Consider the following 15,575-nt stretch of genomic DNA (forward strand, 5'->3'; position numbering starts at 1 on the left):
GCATATCTGTATTCACAGTCATGTGAAATCCATAGATTAGGGCCTCGTGAATACATTTACATTTACTTATTTCCTTATATGAACTGTAACTCAATAAAATATTTGAAATTGTTCCATGTTGTGTTTATATTTTTGTTCAGTATAATATTGCAAGAAAAATGTCGCAAAGCAATTCACTTTTTATCCTCAATACAAAGTGTTATGTTTGGGGCAAATCCAATACAACACATTACTGATGATCATTTTCATATTTTCAAGCATAGTAGTGGCTGCATTATGTTATGGGTATGCTTGTAATCATTAAGGACTGGGGAGTTTTTCAGGATAAAGAAACATAATGGGGCTAAGCACAGGCAAAATGCTAGAGGAAAACCTGGTTGTCTGTTTTCTACCAGACACTGGGAGATTAATTCCCCTTTCATCAGGACAATAACCTGAGGGAAAAAGGAAACCGCACACTGCTCTTGATAGTATCGCTGATCTTTAATAAGCTTACATATCGGCCTCACGGCCTTCGTCGGAGCTTTTGTGAGTTGAAAAAAAATTAACACCCTTATTTAGACCTAGCCCCACCCACATCCGTTCCACGCATCAAAAGGGGTTGGAGGCAAAGGAAAAACAAATAAGTGCTACCAAATATAACAATATGCATTTCATAAATATTCTAATAAAGTATGTAAATAAGACGCTCCACCACCCATGTTAATTACATTATTTAATGTTCATGTGGGCTGTGCTATGTAGGTAAAACCTCTCGTTCTCTCAAACAGAGAATCAGTGAACATAAAAGTTCAATCAGGAGAAACGACAGGGATTATCCAGTCGCAGTACATTTTAATGACCTAAAGCATGACATTTCTACCTTTTTTAGATTTTGTGGCATAGAGAAAGTTAAGATATTAACAATACTCTGACTAAAAGAGAATGTTTTGGGATTTTCACCCTCCAGACATTATTTCCTAAAGGTCTTAATGATGAAATGCCTATGTATGTTATGAGTTTCAACATGAATTATGCCCCTATTTCAGATTACTCTGATGTTTTTCGTACGATGTACCCACTGATTTATGAAAACTTGCCCGGTAGGTCTATGTCCTCATTGTGGTTTTACAGACGTGTTCAATACGTCTTATTTACACACTTTATTCGAATATTTATGAAATGCATATTGTTATATTTGGTAGCACTTATTTGTTTTTTCTTCGCCTCCAACCCCCTTCGATGCGTGGAACGGATGTGGGTGGGGCTAGGTCTACGTCAGGGTGCTAATTTAAAAAACCTCACAAAAGCTCTGATGAAGCCGTGAGGCCAATACGTACGCTTATTAAAGATCAGTGATACTATCAAGAGCAGTGTGCGGTTTCCTTTTCCCCTCATCTTGTCCAACTATTACCATGCACCTGCAAAAAGTTTGCTCAGATGTGCGAGTGCCTTTTGAATTTTGAATCGGGACAATAACCAAAAACACCAGGCCTAGTTACAGTTTTGACTTAAATTGGCTTGAAAATCTATGGCAAGACTTGGAAACAGATGTCTAGCACTGATCAACAGTGATTACAGACTCAGAGCTTTAAATCGCTGCCAAAGGTGTTCTACAAAGTATTGACTCGGGTGTGAATGCTTATGTAATTTAGATATTTATGTATTTCATTTTCAATCAATTTGCTAACATTTATAAAAACATGTTTTCAATGTTTTATTATGGGGTATTGTGTGTGTGTGTGTGTGTGTGTGTGTGTGTGTGTGTGTGTGTGTGTGTGTGTGTGTGTGTGTGTGTGTGGGGGGGGGGGGGGGGGTGGGGTAAAAAAATATATAGATTTTGAATTCAGGCTATAACACAAAAAAATGTGGAATTCCTTTACAGCCAAAAAGAGAAAGAAATTGCCAGAATGAAAAACGAACATATCTCCTGAGTCTTCTTTTTCTCTGTGTAAAACTGTGTAAAATACTTTATTATCTGTAGTGAGTGTCACGTCTGCTCCCGCTCTTCCCCCCCTGTCGCTTGAGGGCGCCAGGCTGCCCTGCATCACTCACTCCTATCATCTATTACGCACACCTGCCTTCCCTCGTCACGCGCATCAGCGATATTGGACTCACCTGGACTCACTCATCACCTGTTATTACCTCCCCAATATTTGTCAGTTCCCTAGCTCTGTTCCCCGCTTCTGCATTAATTGTTTTTTGTTTGTGTTACTCGTTTGCTGACGCTGTTCCTGTCTCATTCCATGTCCGTTATTTATTAAATGTTTTACTACCCGTACCTGCTTCGTCTCTCCAGCGTCATCCCATGTGACAGTGGGATCACCTGCCCGGGAACTTACATCTGTTTAATAGCAATACAGTTTTCTAGTTTATTTACAGTCTTTTTAATTGCTCCTTATAACTGGATGCTTTGGTATTGTGCATGCTGTCTCAACTGTCCCAAGCCTTAACATTCATCTGCAGTTTATGGTATACTGTTCACTGCCTGCAATTTCCAAAGTTTGATTGTGATAAATAGCACTGTATGCAAATTCGAGTCGGGAGTAAGATTACTATTTTACTGTCAAACTTTTTCAACACACTATTTATCTCAATTCAATTCTCCTTTGCTGCAGTGTTTTCTGACCTGCTGACTTTACTGTAAAGTTTCAGATGGTCAGTAAAGCTTAGAAACCAGCCCAAGCTGTCACGGCTGTCGAAAGGAGCGGACCAAAGTGCAGTGTGGTTGTAGTTCCACATTTTATTAAATCCGTGAAACTTTGCAATACACAAATAACTGAAAATGACAAAGCAACAAACCGTGACGCAGAGAGAAACAAACACTACTCAAAATATAATAACCCACAAAACCCATGAAGAAAAACCCCTACTTAAATATGATCTCCAATTAGAGACAACGAGGACCAGCTGCCTCCAATTGGAGATCAACCCAAAAAAAACAACATAGAAATAGAAAACTAGAACTAAACATAGATATAGAAAACATAACACAAAACACCCCCTGTCACGCCCAGACCTACTCTACCATAGAAAATAACATCTTACTATGGTCAGGACGTGACACAAGCACCCTTTCCTGAACTATTAACAACCCCTTTGTCTGACCTTAGTCCAATTACATAGTTTATTTTACTCAGTATCAACAGAGTGACCAAGGTCCTCTGAGAATTGTAGGCCACCATGAATCAACAGGGCAACTGCAAAGTCATGCACACCATATAAAAGCATTATAGTGGAATGAGATGGCAGGGGCGATGTGGAGGGAAGAGGGCCAAGGAGATAGCATTAACAGAGCTGTCAGAAGAAATATCCATCATAAAGGATGCCCCTGCAGAAGCGGTGAACTGGTTAAGGTGAAGCAATCAAGCCGCACAAACGACAAACGAGCAGCCGCTCATTGGGCGCTAAAATGCTAATCGACGCTGAGTGGCTGAGTTGTGCACTGCTTCCTCCTCTCCTTCGTAATTTGAGGTCCATCAACGCTAACATGCTACTCGGCGGTTATTACTATGGTTATTTATAGGCACTTATGTGAGATACGATCTGTCCACATTCGAGGAGCACTGAAAAAGAGTGTCAATTATTATTAGTGAAGTTGTTAGGGCAGAGATAATGAGTATCAATACCATCAATACCACCCTAGTCATAGAACAGTCTATGACTAGGATGGCTGGAGTCTTTGACAATTTTTAGGGCCTTCCTCTGACACCGCCTGGTATAGAGGTCCTGGATTGCAGGAAGCTTGGCCCCAGTGATGTACTGTTCGCACTACCCTCTGTAGTGCCTTGCGGTCGGAGGCCGAGCAGTTGCCATACCAGGCAGTGATGCAACCAGTCATGATGCTCTCGATGGTGCAGCTGTAGAAGCTTTTGAGGATCTGAGGACCCATGCCAAATCTTTTTAGTCTCCTGAGGGGGAATAGGTTTTGTCGTGCCCGCTTCACGACTGTCATGGTGTGCTTGGACCATTTCAGTTTGTTGGTGATGTGGACACCAAGGAACTTGAAGCTCTCAACCTGCTCCACTTCAGCCCCGTTGATGAGAATGGTGGAGTGCTCGGTCCTCTTTTTCGTGTAGTCCACAATCATCTCCTTTGTCTTGATCACGTTGAGGGAGAGGTTGTTGTCATTGCACCACACGACCAGGTCTCTGACCTACTCCCTATAGGCTGTCTCGTTGTTGTCGGTGATCAGGCTTACCACTGTTGTGTCATCTGCAAATTTAATGATGGTGTTGGAGTCGTGCCAGGCCAGTCATGAGTCAACAGGGAGTACAGGAGGGGCTGAGCACGCACCCCTGAGGGGCCCCTGTGTTGAGGATCAGCATGACGGATGTGTTGTGTACCTACCCTTACCACCTGTGGCGGCCCGTCAGGAATTCCAGGATCCAGTTGCAGAGGGAGGTATTTAGTTCCTGGGTCCTTAGCTTATTGATGAGCTTTGAGGGCACTATGGTGTTAAACGCTGAGCTGTAGTCAATGAATAGCATTCTCACATAGGTGTTCATTTTTGTCCAGGTGGGGAAAGGCAGTGTGGAGTCCACTAGAGACTGCATCATCTGTGGATCTGTTGGGGCGGTATGCAAATTGGAGAGGGTCTAGGGTTTCTGGGATGATGGTGTTGATGTGAGCCATGACCAGTCTTTCAAAGCACTTCATGACTATAGATGTGAGTGCTACGGGTCGGTAGTCATTTAGGCTGGTTACCTTAGTGTTCTTGGGCACAGGCACTATGGTGGTCTGCTTAAAACATGTTGGTATTACAGACTCGGACAGGGAGAGGTTGAAAATGTCAGTGAAGACACTTGCTAGTTGGTCAGCGCATACTTGCAGTACACGTCCTGGTAATCCGTCTGGACCTGCGGCCTTGTGAATGTTGACCTGCCTAAAGGTCTTACTCACATCGGGTGCGGAGAGTGTGATCACACAGTCTTCCGGTACAGCTGGTGCTCTCATGCATGTTTCAGTGTTACTTACCTCGAAGCGAGCCTAGAAGTAGTTTAGCTTGTCTAGTAGGCTCGTTTCAATGGGCAGCTCTCGGCTGTGCTTCCCTTTGTACTCTGTAATGGTTTGCAGGCCCTGGCACATCCGACGAACGTAAGAGCCGGTGTAGTTTGACTCGATCTTAGTCCTGTATTGACGCTTTGCCTGTTTGATGGTTCGTCTGAGGGCATAGCGGGATTTCTTCTAAGCTTCCGGGTTAGAGTCCCGCTCCTTGAAAGCGGCAGCTCTAGCCTTCAGCTCAGTGAGGATGCTGCCTGTAATTCATGGCTTCTGGTTGGGGTATGTACGTACGGTCACTGTGGGGACGACATCATCAATGTACTTATTGATGAAGCCAATGACAGATGTGGTGTACTCCTCAATGCCATTCGAGGATTCCCGGAACATATTCCAGTCTGTGCTAGCGAAACAGTCCTGTAGTTTAGCATCTGCTTCATCTGACCACTTTTTTATTGATCTAGTCACTGGTGCTTCCTGCTTAAATTTTTGCTTGTAAGCAGGAATCAGGAGGATGGAATGATGGTCAGATTTGCCAAATGGAGGGTGAGGGAGAGCTTTGTATGCATCTCTGTGTGTGGAGTATAGGTGGTCCAGAGTTCTTTTCCCTCTGGTTGCACATTTGACACGATGATAGAAATTTGGTAAAACTGATTTAAGTTTCCCTGCATTAAAGTCCCCGGCCACTAGGAGCGCCGCCTCTGGGTGAGCGTTTTCTTGTTTGCTTATGGCGGAATACTGTGGTGGTATGTAAACAGCTACAAAGAATAAAGATGAAAAGTCTCTCGGTAGGTAATGTGGTCTGCAGCTTATCATGAGAAACTCTACCTCAGGCCGAGACTTCCTTGGATATCGTGCACCAACTGTTGTGTACAGAAATACATAGACTGCCGCCCCTTGTCTTACCTGATGCCGCTGTTCTATCCTACCAGTGGTTGAAAAACGAGTTTTAATGACTCCAACCTAAGTGTATGTAATCTTCCGACTTCAACTGTATGAACTGGGGCTATCCATTCTGGGTTAGAGGGCAACGGGGCAGAGCCAGTGTAGCAGGGGTGAAGCTCTGCAGAGAGACCGACTGCTAGCAAGCCGTGTACACAAGACAGACTCAACTCAAGGTTTCCTCTAAGGTACTATCAAACCGTAACTCAAATAACAATTTCCCACTTGGCCCTGTGAATGTATCTCACAGGTATCATAACTCACTGTGATGTTACAAGCAGCACATTACCGTTTCCTTTAGCTATGTAGACTTGGATAGGCATAAATGCATAGCATGATAATATGGCCATGACTACACTGCAGCAGTAATGGTGGAGGGATTAGACGCTCTCTGTGCATCCCGGCAGGGTCTCCTTTGAATTGAAAATGAGTGAGTGATACTCGTTTGAGGGCATGTGAGCCGAAGTAGATCAAATCATGCCCTTCCCGCTATGCTTCATTAGTTTCTCAAGCCACCATGATATTTTGGTTTTCGATAGTGATCTTGTAAAAGGCAATTTATGCTTGATCCGAAAATGTGTTCAGAGGCTTCGTATGGAGGGTGTGACGTAATTGCGTTGCCTACGGAGGCATGCAGAGGCCAAATCGAGCTCCGTACCGCCTCGCCATGAACCTCACAAATTTTGTAACAATGTGGAGGGCTCCGTATAACTCCGAATTGACATGATTGTCACGGTAGGTGTATAAACAAACTCACTTCCTTGACAACTTCCTTCACAATAGCTCTGCTCCGCTAAGCACAAGAAGTATGAAATCCCTGACATCTGTGGAGGCTGCATCGCAGTAAATGCTGTACGGATTGACCAGGCAGAGCCTTCAATTTGACAAAGACCGATGAGCCGCCAAGGCGAAGCAATTGCGTATTAAATTGCACAGTTTCCTTCCCATTTGATGAACTGGACAAATTCAACACCGCAAACGGACTGTTTCACGTCTGATTCTCTTTCATGGCGTGTCCCGCTGGATTCCTTCTCCCTGCAAGTGATAATCGGACAGTCAGACACAATGAATCCAGTGTGCGTGGTTTTGCACATTTTCCCTTTATTGATCTAAAACTGCTTCGTGCTGTATTTGATATTCAAGTGCTCAGCCTGTAAAAAGTAGCTCTTTATTGGCTGGCACGACTCCTCCGGCAGTTTTGGGTTTGGTAATAAGGAAGCCATTTTTAATAAGTTTTACTACCCTTTGGGTTATTCTAGATGAATAGATTTTGACTGTGCTCCATCATCAAATTAGTTGAACATTTTTAAGTTAATACATACTTAATTTTATTTCTTTTTGAAACATCCAAACCAAAGTATTTTCTGTAGATTGTAGAGTTTACATTTCAGCTCAACTTCTCTGCAATCTACGATTTATTTCGGCTTCCTGAAATGAATCATTCTTTATATTCAGTGCAAACTAGCTAATGGACTTTAATATTCGACTATGGTATCTCTCAGTGAGTTTGGAAAGTCTTGCATGACAGGGTCAGGATTAAAGGGATGGGCACAGGTGTGCTCGATCAGCATGGTAACCTGAAAATAACCAGACAAACATCAGTCCCAGAGCACATTCAACACAGTAGCAACACTTAAAATGACTTACTTCTTGTAACAGGGCAATCCTGACCCTGTTACACTTGCTGCATATTTAATATATACTTCTAATCTCTCGAGGAGTGTGATTGAGGGTGCTTAAAACGTCAGGCACAGTTCAGAAGCAGAGCATGTGAGTTGAGCGGTTGGAAATCCCGCTCATCGCTCATGGAGCGTTTCCGGTGCTCCAGGTCCTTCCCTACCGCTCTGCACTCACAGGAAAAAAAACTCCCACTGCAAATTCGCTCCATTCATTAAAATCACAATTTAACCAACGCCCATCTATTTTTGTGACTACCTGGACCTACCAATTGGTTTTTAAGTTTTGAAACAAAACCATACGGATTTGAATGAAAAGTATTTGAATAAACATGAAAAGGTGAATGTAAGAACCAAACATCATTTCAAATAAGCTACATCTCATATTAAACGGCATATAAACGCTCTAAATAGGTCAGGAGCCAGACAGGGAGGCTATATTACTTCAATTATTTCAAAGCTATAGCCTAAAACGAAATACATTGTGAAGCATTTGCGAATGCGACACAATACGCTGGTAGAGACGAAGTGCTCAGCATTTAAACATTTTCGTTGTATTAAATCATTATAGTTTATAAATTGCGCATATAGGCTGACTTAGAATGAAATACAAATTAAACAAAACATTACTTGTTACTGACTTTTGAATTCATTTTTAGAATTCTTACAGCTTACTGATGTATAGCCTACAGCAGGGGCATGCCCTGAGCTCGTGAAGTGAGCGCTACTGGAGTGCTACTGGAGCGAAATTGGAGTGGGCGAGAAGGCCGACACTCCAGCCTTTGGGAATCTCGCTCCACGCTCCAGTCAAATTGGGCACGCTCCGCTCACATGCTCTGTTCAGAAGTGAATGGTGTGCTGGATAAATAGTTATTGATATAATGACATAATGTACTCAAAAAATGGTTAGACACTGATAAAGAACATTTGGGTTGCCTCATTGACTTCAAACAGAGACACCGTTGATTGACCGCTGTCCAAATGTCGACCTTACAGCCGAGAGTGATAGAACGTTGGAATAACAAAAATGAGTGGCTTGTCATTTAGATTAGTAATTTTTGTGGTACATGATGCCCCAGTAATCCTTGAATTTGTGTGCTAAAGTCACTGATGATATGCATGAATTTTTTTGCAGCTTTAAATGGATGATTGCAGGACTGGCTCATCTGTTCTCACAGATCGGTGAATCTTCTTGAAGACAGACTGCGCCATGCTCAAACATTAGAGCCCCCTCTATATGCGGTCTGTGAACATCTTTGGAAGGATATGCAGTAGTCTCCCCTCCTGCAGCTCAGAGATGAAAGCATTTGACCATTCCACTGTATCTTTCTTTGTAAAATCCTGGGGATTTTGCTTACTGAGGAGATGATTACGTCTCGTTTTCCTCCCTCTCTCCCTCCCTCTAATCAGTATAAACAGTGAAGTCATACCTTCCAGGGGCCTGTTTTCGCTCTCTGGTGATGTCACCAGCAGCCAATCAACACATAGCGCTGGGCTAGGTAGAGGAGGCAGGGAGAGTCTCTTTCTAGGCCCTGGGTATATGTGTGGGGACACACTGCTGGGAGCAGTGCTTTCCCTCGGCCCCCATTTATTATCTGCCTCTGCCGCCGCCAAGCAATGAAGAATACACACACACAGATCCATATAGCAAACCACCATCCAACATTACAGCAATGTTTTGGTAACTGTAAATATGACTGTTGTAATGTTAATAGTGTTCAATGTAAGTGCCTGATTTCTCTGTACTGTAGTACAGGGGTTTGAACATCCTCCGACTGCCCAAAATGAAGCTGTTTTGCTTTCAATGTAGAATTAGACAAATGCAACGTAATTATATGATAACCATCCTCTGTTGAGTGCAAAGTGAGGTAATTAAGCCAATTAAGCTATTATTTCATGTTGACCTCCAGCCAAGGTGACTGTTGAAGCTTTTCATGAGTCTGAATAGGGGCTTAATATGCACTTGAAAAGCTTGTGCAGTTTTCCTTTGCTTCACACCCATGAAATTGCGCCTCTTGCTGTGAACGTGAGTTAAGTAATTGTAACGTATATCTTTTGAGTACATATTCCTGAGTGGCCGAGTTACAATTTTGACTTAAATCTGTTTGAAATTCTATGGCATGACTTGAAAATGTTGGTCTATCATTGATCTACAACCAATTTGACAGAGCTTGAAGAATTTAGAAAAGAATAATGTGCAAATATTGTACAATCCAGGTGTGCAAAGCTCTTAAAGACTAACACAACAAAGTGGAATAAGTCAAGGGGGATGAATACTTTCTGAAGGCACTGTATATACAATATATCTGGTGTTAGGATTGATTTGCCAAGAATATCTCTTCTCAACAAGTGTCCTTCACTTAGTTTTCCTGGTTGCTGGCATTCTTTCACCCTACTGTTTGCATGCAGTAGTGCAGAATGTGATGTGTGAAGGTTTACAAGCGTCACTGTCTCTGCTGCTCGCTGACAGAGACGGAAGAGGAAGCGAGACACTCCACATTTTTTCAACGGTAAAAGGCCTGACTGAGTGAACTATCTTCATTTAACCACAATCTTTGTCTTTGATTTGTCCTATTCACAAAGGTTCTTGCTAGGCCCCTGACTATAGGCGTATCTACTCTAGCCTGACAGTTCATTTCCCCCCTCCCAGTAGCGGAAATTAAGAGTTGGTGAGACATTGATCAGTTATTGTAACTTAATGATCAAGTATCAGGGCGAAACAAAAACCAGCATACAACGGCTGGAGGGCACCATGGACGTAGCACATTCCTATAGCAGTACACTGACAGTGGGTCATCCTCATAAAGACAAACCCAATAATCCCAAGCATCCCTATGGGCCACGGGGGTGAGCAGAGCACCATTTAATTAGCTGTATTGACTGGTAAAATGAAAGCACACTTCTCTTCCGGTTGTAAAGACAAGCCATGCGTGAATTAGTAGAGGATCAATGCTCTGGTAGAACGGATAGCCCTGTGGTCAACATGTGGACACACAGCTTCATCGTAGTAAACCAACAACATCAAGTCCTCAGTCTGTGTCTGCAGAATTATGTATTGTCAATAAGGCAGTTGAGATATGTTCCATCAAAGTCTAGGACATGTAAAGAAAGTGCAGTAAATAAACCTAAAGACTGTCTGACTCGTGGTAAGCCTCATGTCACGGCAGCTAGGGAATATTGTGTCCAGACAAAGTGCGCTGTTTTTGTTTGCTTTCCACTCAAAGAGTTAGGACCCTTATCTTTCATTCCTCGTACTATTGGTCTTGGCTCAGGATGGAATTTGTTGTCGCCAACTTGAATAATGACACCTGTAGTTCATGATTCTTTGTCATCAGAAACAGGCTGCTCTATGTGAGAGAAAAGTAAACCAGGGTGGTGGAAGAGGCTACTAAAATGGATGCTATTCCAACTGAAAAGAAGGCGTGGTTGAATGTGGCTCCGTAATCCTTCAAGTGTTATTTAGGTTGGGTCCTCTGTTTTTTGGTTTCAAGATGTACCACTGTATATCATGTTGTGTTTTGTAATTATTGTACTTCATTAACATTTTTCAAGAAGGCTTTCGAATCTTACATTTCTCTATGGGAAAAACAAACAACATGTTTGTGGTTGATGCTGGCACTCTAAGACACAATGGAGATGATATGCTAATGAAAGATGACTCTCTTGCTTCTAGGTTGCTTTCGGTTGGTTATTTCACCACAATTAAGTAACGTCCCTAGCTGTTCACTAGATACTCACAATTCACTCCCCCTCTCCGTTTCCCAGGTGCCCACGGCGTGCGAGAGGAGCCCCAGTTTGTGACGGTGCGCGCTGGAGAGAATGTCATCCTGGGATGCGATGTGGCCTACCCGCTGAATGGCCAGCCCTACGTGGTGGAGTGGTTCAAGTTCGGAGTGCCCATCCCCTTCTTCATTAACTTCCGCTTCTACCCGCCTCATGTGGGCCCGGAGTATGCCGGTAATAGGACACCTCTCCCTCTTTATTAGCCCAAACCATGGGTGTCAAAGTCGTTTTGGCATTGACAAAACCAATGTAATTTTGTACACCTACAGTTGAAGTCGGAAGTTTACATACACTTAAGTTGGAGTCATTAAAACTAGATTTTCAACCACTCCACACATTTCTTGTTAACAAGATATAGTTTTGGCAAGTCGGTTAGGACATCTACTTTGTGCATGACACAAGTAATTTTTCCAACAATTGTTTACAGACAGATTATTTCACTTATAATTCACTGTATCACAATTCCAGTGGGTCAGAAGTTTACATACACTAAGTTGACTGTGACTTTAAACAGCTTGGAAAATTCCAGAAAATGACGTCATGGCTTTAGAAGCTTCTGATAGGCTAATTGACATCATTTGAGTCATTTGGAGGTGTACGTGTGGATGTATTTCAAGGCCTACCTTCAAACTCAGTGCTTCTTTGCTTGACATCATGGAAAAATCAAAAGAAATCCTCCAAGACCTCTGCATTTTTTTTTAGACCTCCATAAGTTCGGTTCATCCTTGGGAGCAATTTCCAAACGCCTGAAGGTACCATGTTCATCTGTACAAACAATAGTACGCAAGTATAAACACCACGCAGCCGTCATACCGCTCAGGAAGGAGGTGCGTTCTGTCTCCCAGAGATGAACATACTTTGGTGTGAAAAGTGCAAATCAATCCCAAAACAACAGCAAAGGACCGTGTGAGGATGCTGGAGGAAACAGGTACAAAAGTATCTATATCCACAGTAAAACGAGTCCTTTATCGACATAACCTGAAAGGCCGCTCAGCAAGGAAGAAGCCACTGCTCCAAAACCGCCATAAAAAAGCCAGACTACGGTTTACAACTGCACATGGGGACAAAGATCATACTTTTTGGAGAAATGTCCTCTGGTCTGATGAAACAAAAATAGAACTGTTTGGCCATAATGACCATCATTATGTTTGGAGGGAAAAGGGGGAGGCTTGCAAGCCGAAGTACACCATCCCAACCGTGAAGGACGGGGGTGGAAGTATCATGTTGTGGGGGTGCTTTACTGTAGGAGGGACTGGTGCACTTCACAAAATAGATGGCATGATGAGGAAGGAACATGATGTGGATATATTGAAGCAACATCTCAAGACATCAGTCATAAAGTTAAAGCTTGGTCGCAAATGGGTCTTCCAAATGGACAATGACCCCAATCATACTTCCAAAGTTATGGCAAAATGGCTTAAGGACAACAAAGTCAAGGTATTGGAGTGGCCATCACAAAGCCCTGACCTCAATCCTATAGAAAATTTGTGGGCAGAACTGAAAAAGTGTGTGCGAGCAAGGAGGCCGACAAACCTGACTCAGTTACACCAGCTCTGTCAGGAGGAATGGGCCAAAGTTCACCCAACTTATTGTGGGAAGCTTGAAACTGAAACATTTGACCCAAGTTAAACAATTTAAAGGCAATGCTACCAAATACTAATTGAGTGTATGTAAACTTCTGACCCACTGGGAATGTAATGAAAGAAATAAAAGCTAAAATAAATAATTCTCTCTACTATTATTCTGACATTTCACATTCTTAAAATAAAGTGGCGATCCTAACTGACCTAAAACGGGGAAGGTTTACTCGGATTAAATGTCAGGAATTGTAAAAACGGAGTTTAAATGTATTTGGCTAAGGTGTATGTAAACTTCCGACCTCAACTGTATGTAGCCTCTTTATTTACAGTAGTAATTGCCTAAAATCTTTACTCTGAAGTTGTGCCCAAGGCTGGTCTAGCAGGTAACACCTCCACCTGCAATATTCAGACCCTTTGACTTTTATTTTACCATAAATGCCTATTAAAAAAATGTATTAAATACATGTTTTTCCTTATCAATCTACACGCAATACCCCATAATGACGAAGCAAAAATTGTTTGGGGGAAATGTTTGCAGATTTATTAAAAATATAAAACATCAATACCTTATTTACGTAAGTATTCAGAGCCTTTGCTATGAGACTCGAAATTTAGCTCGTGCATCCTGTTTCCATTGATCAACCTTGAGATGTTTCTACAACTTAATTGGAGTCCACCTGTGATAAATTCAATTGATTGGACATGATTTGGAAAGGCACACACCTGTCTATATAAGGTCCCACAGTTGACAGGCCAAGTCAGAGCAAAATCCATGCCGTGAGGTTAAAGGAATTGTCCGTAGAGCTCCGAGACAGGATTGTGTCGAGGCACAGATCTGGGGAAGGGCACCAAAAATGTCTGCATCATTGAAGGTCCCCAACAACACAGTGACCTTTTTTTTATTTTATTTAACCTTTATTTATCTAGGCAAGTCAGTTAAGAACACATTTTATTTACAATGACAGCCTACTGGGGAACTGTGGGTTACCTGCCTTGTTCAGGGCCATAACTACAGATTTTTACTTTGTCAGCTCGGGGTTTCGATCCAGCAAACTTTCGGTTACTGGCCCAACACTCTAACCGCTAGGCTACCTGCCGCCCCCATTCTTAAATGGAAGAAGTTTGGAACCACCAAGACTCTTCCTAGAGCTGGCTGCTCGGCCTACCTGAGCAATTGGGGGAGAAGGGCCTTGTTCAGGGAGGTGACTAAGAACCCAATGGTCACTCTGACTGAGCTCCAGAGTTCCTCTGTGGAAATGGGAGAACCTTCCAGAAGGACAACCATCTCTGCAGCATTCCACGAATAAGACCTTTATGGTAGAGTGGCCAGACGGAAGCCACTCACCAGTAAAAGGCATATGACAGCCTGCTTGGAGTTTTCCAAAAGGCACGTAAAGGACTCTGACAATGAGGAACAAGATGAAACCAAGATTGAACTCTTTGGCCTGAATGCCAAGCATCACGTCTGGAGGATACCTGGCACCCTCCCTACCGTGAAGCGTGGTGGTGGCAGCATTATGCTGTGGGGATGTTTTTCAGCGGCAGGGACTGGGAGACTAGTCAGGATTGAGGGAAAGATGAACGGCGCAAAGTACAGAGATCCTTGATGAAAACCTGCTCCAGAGCGCTCACGACCTCAGACTGGGTCGGGGTTCACCTTCCAACAGGACAACGACCCTAAGCACACAGCCAAGCAAACGTAGGAGAGCCTTCGGGACAAGTCTCTGAATGTCCTTGAGTGGCCGAGCCAGAGCCCGGACTTGAACCCAATTGAACATCCTCTGGAGAGAACTGAAAATGGCTGTGCAGCGATGCTCCCCATCCAACCTGACAGATCTTGAGAGGATGGGGGAAAACTCCACAAATACAGGTGTGCCAAGCTTGTAGCGTCATACCCAAGAAGACTCGAGGCTCTAATCGCTGCCAAAGGTGCTTCAATAAAGTGCTGAGTAAAGGGTCTGAATACTTGTGTAAATGTGATATTTCAGTTTTTTGGGGGGCCAAAATGTTGTTAAAAAACTGCTTTTGCTTTGTCATTATGGGGTATTGTGTGTAAATTGATGAGATGGAAAGCAATTTAATCCAGTTTAGAATACGGCTGTAATGAAAGAAAATGTGGAGAAGGTGAAGGGATCTGAATTCTTTCCAAATGCACTATATATCCCGGCCCCACCGCTACTCTGCATTTCCCTCCCATCTCCCTTATCATTCATATGTCAATAAACATTGACATATGCGGTTGGAAGACCAATGTTCTTTCAGATTCACAAGGTCAAGTGTGTGTAAGGAGGGAGCACGTTTTGGATTTTCACTGCAGTCCAGGGGAGGTTGTCTCCCCTCCCCTAACACCCACAGTGCGAAACAAATGTTTGGTAACAAATGTGCCTTCAGGTGCGGGAAGTGTGATTCTGCTTGTGAAACACTTAACTGACTGCCACAGGAGCTTTAACTATGCGACCAAGCACACTAACAGTAATGGATAACATAATAAAGTTGTTCTTTGACAGGTGTAAATAGATATAATGAATGGGAATTAAATATGTTTCAATTCCTGTTGATAAAATGGATTGATGTATCATGATGGTAAAGAAATAAGGGTGTCTTCCTTTAAAAC

The 15,575-nt window shown here is 42.9% G+C and overlaps 1 protein-coding gene across 1 annotated transcript in view; it reads left to right on the top strand.

The window, feature by feature from the left end:
- Positions 1-15,575, top strand: part of LOC106567733 (protein turtle homolog B) — a 176,517-nt gene that overhangs the window by 42,974 nt on the left and 117,968 nt on the right. The window contains exon 2 of the mRNA XM_014137396.3: positions 11,364-11,555. Within this exon, the coding sequence (XP_013992871.1) occupies positions 11,364-11,555 (192 nt within the window). The remainder of the gene's footprint in view (positions 1-11,363; positions 11,556-15,575) is intronic.

Source organism: Salmo salar, chromosome 13, assembly GCF_965601325.2.
Source record: "Salmo salar chromosome 13, fSalSal1, whole genome shotgun sequence".
NCBI classification, from domain to species: Eukaryota; Metazoa; Chordata; class Actinopteri; order Salmoniformes; family Salmonidae; genus Salmo; species Salmo salar.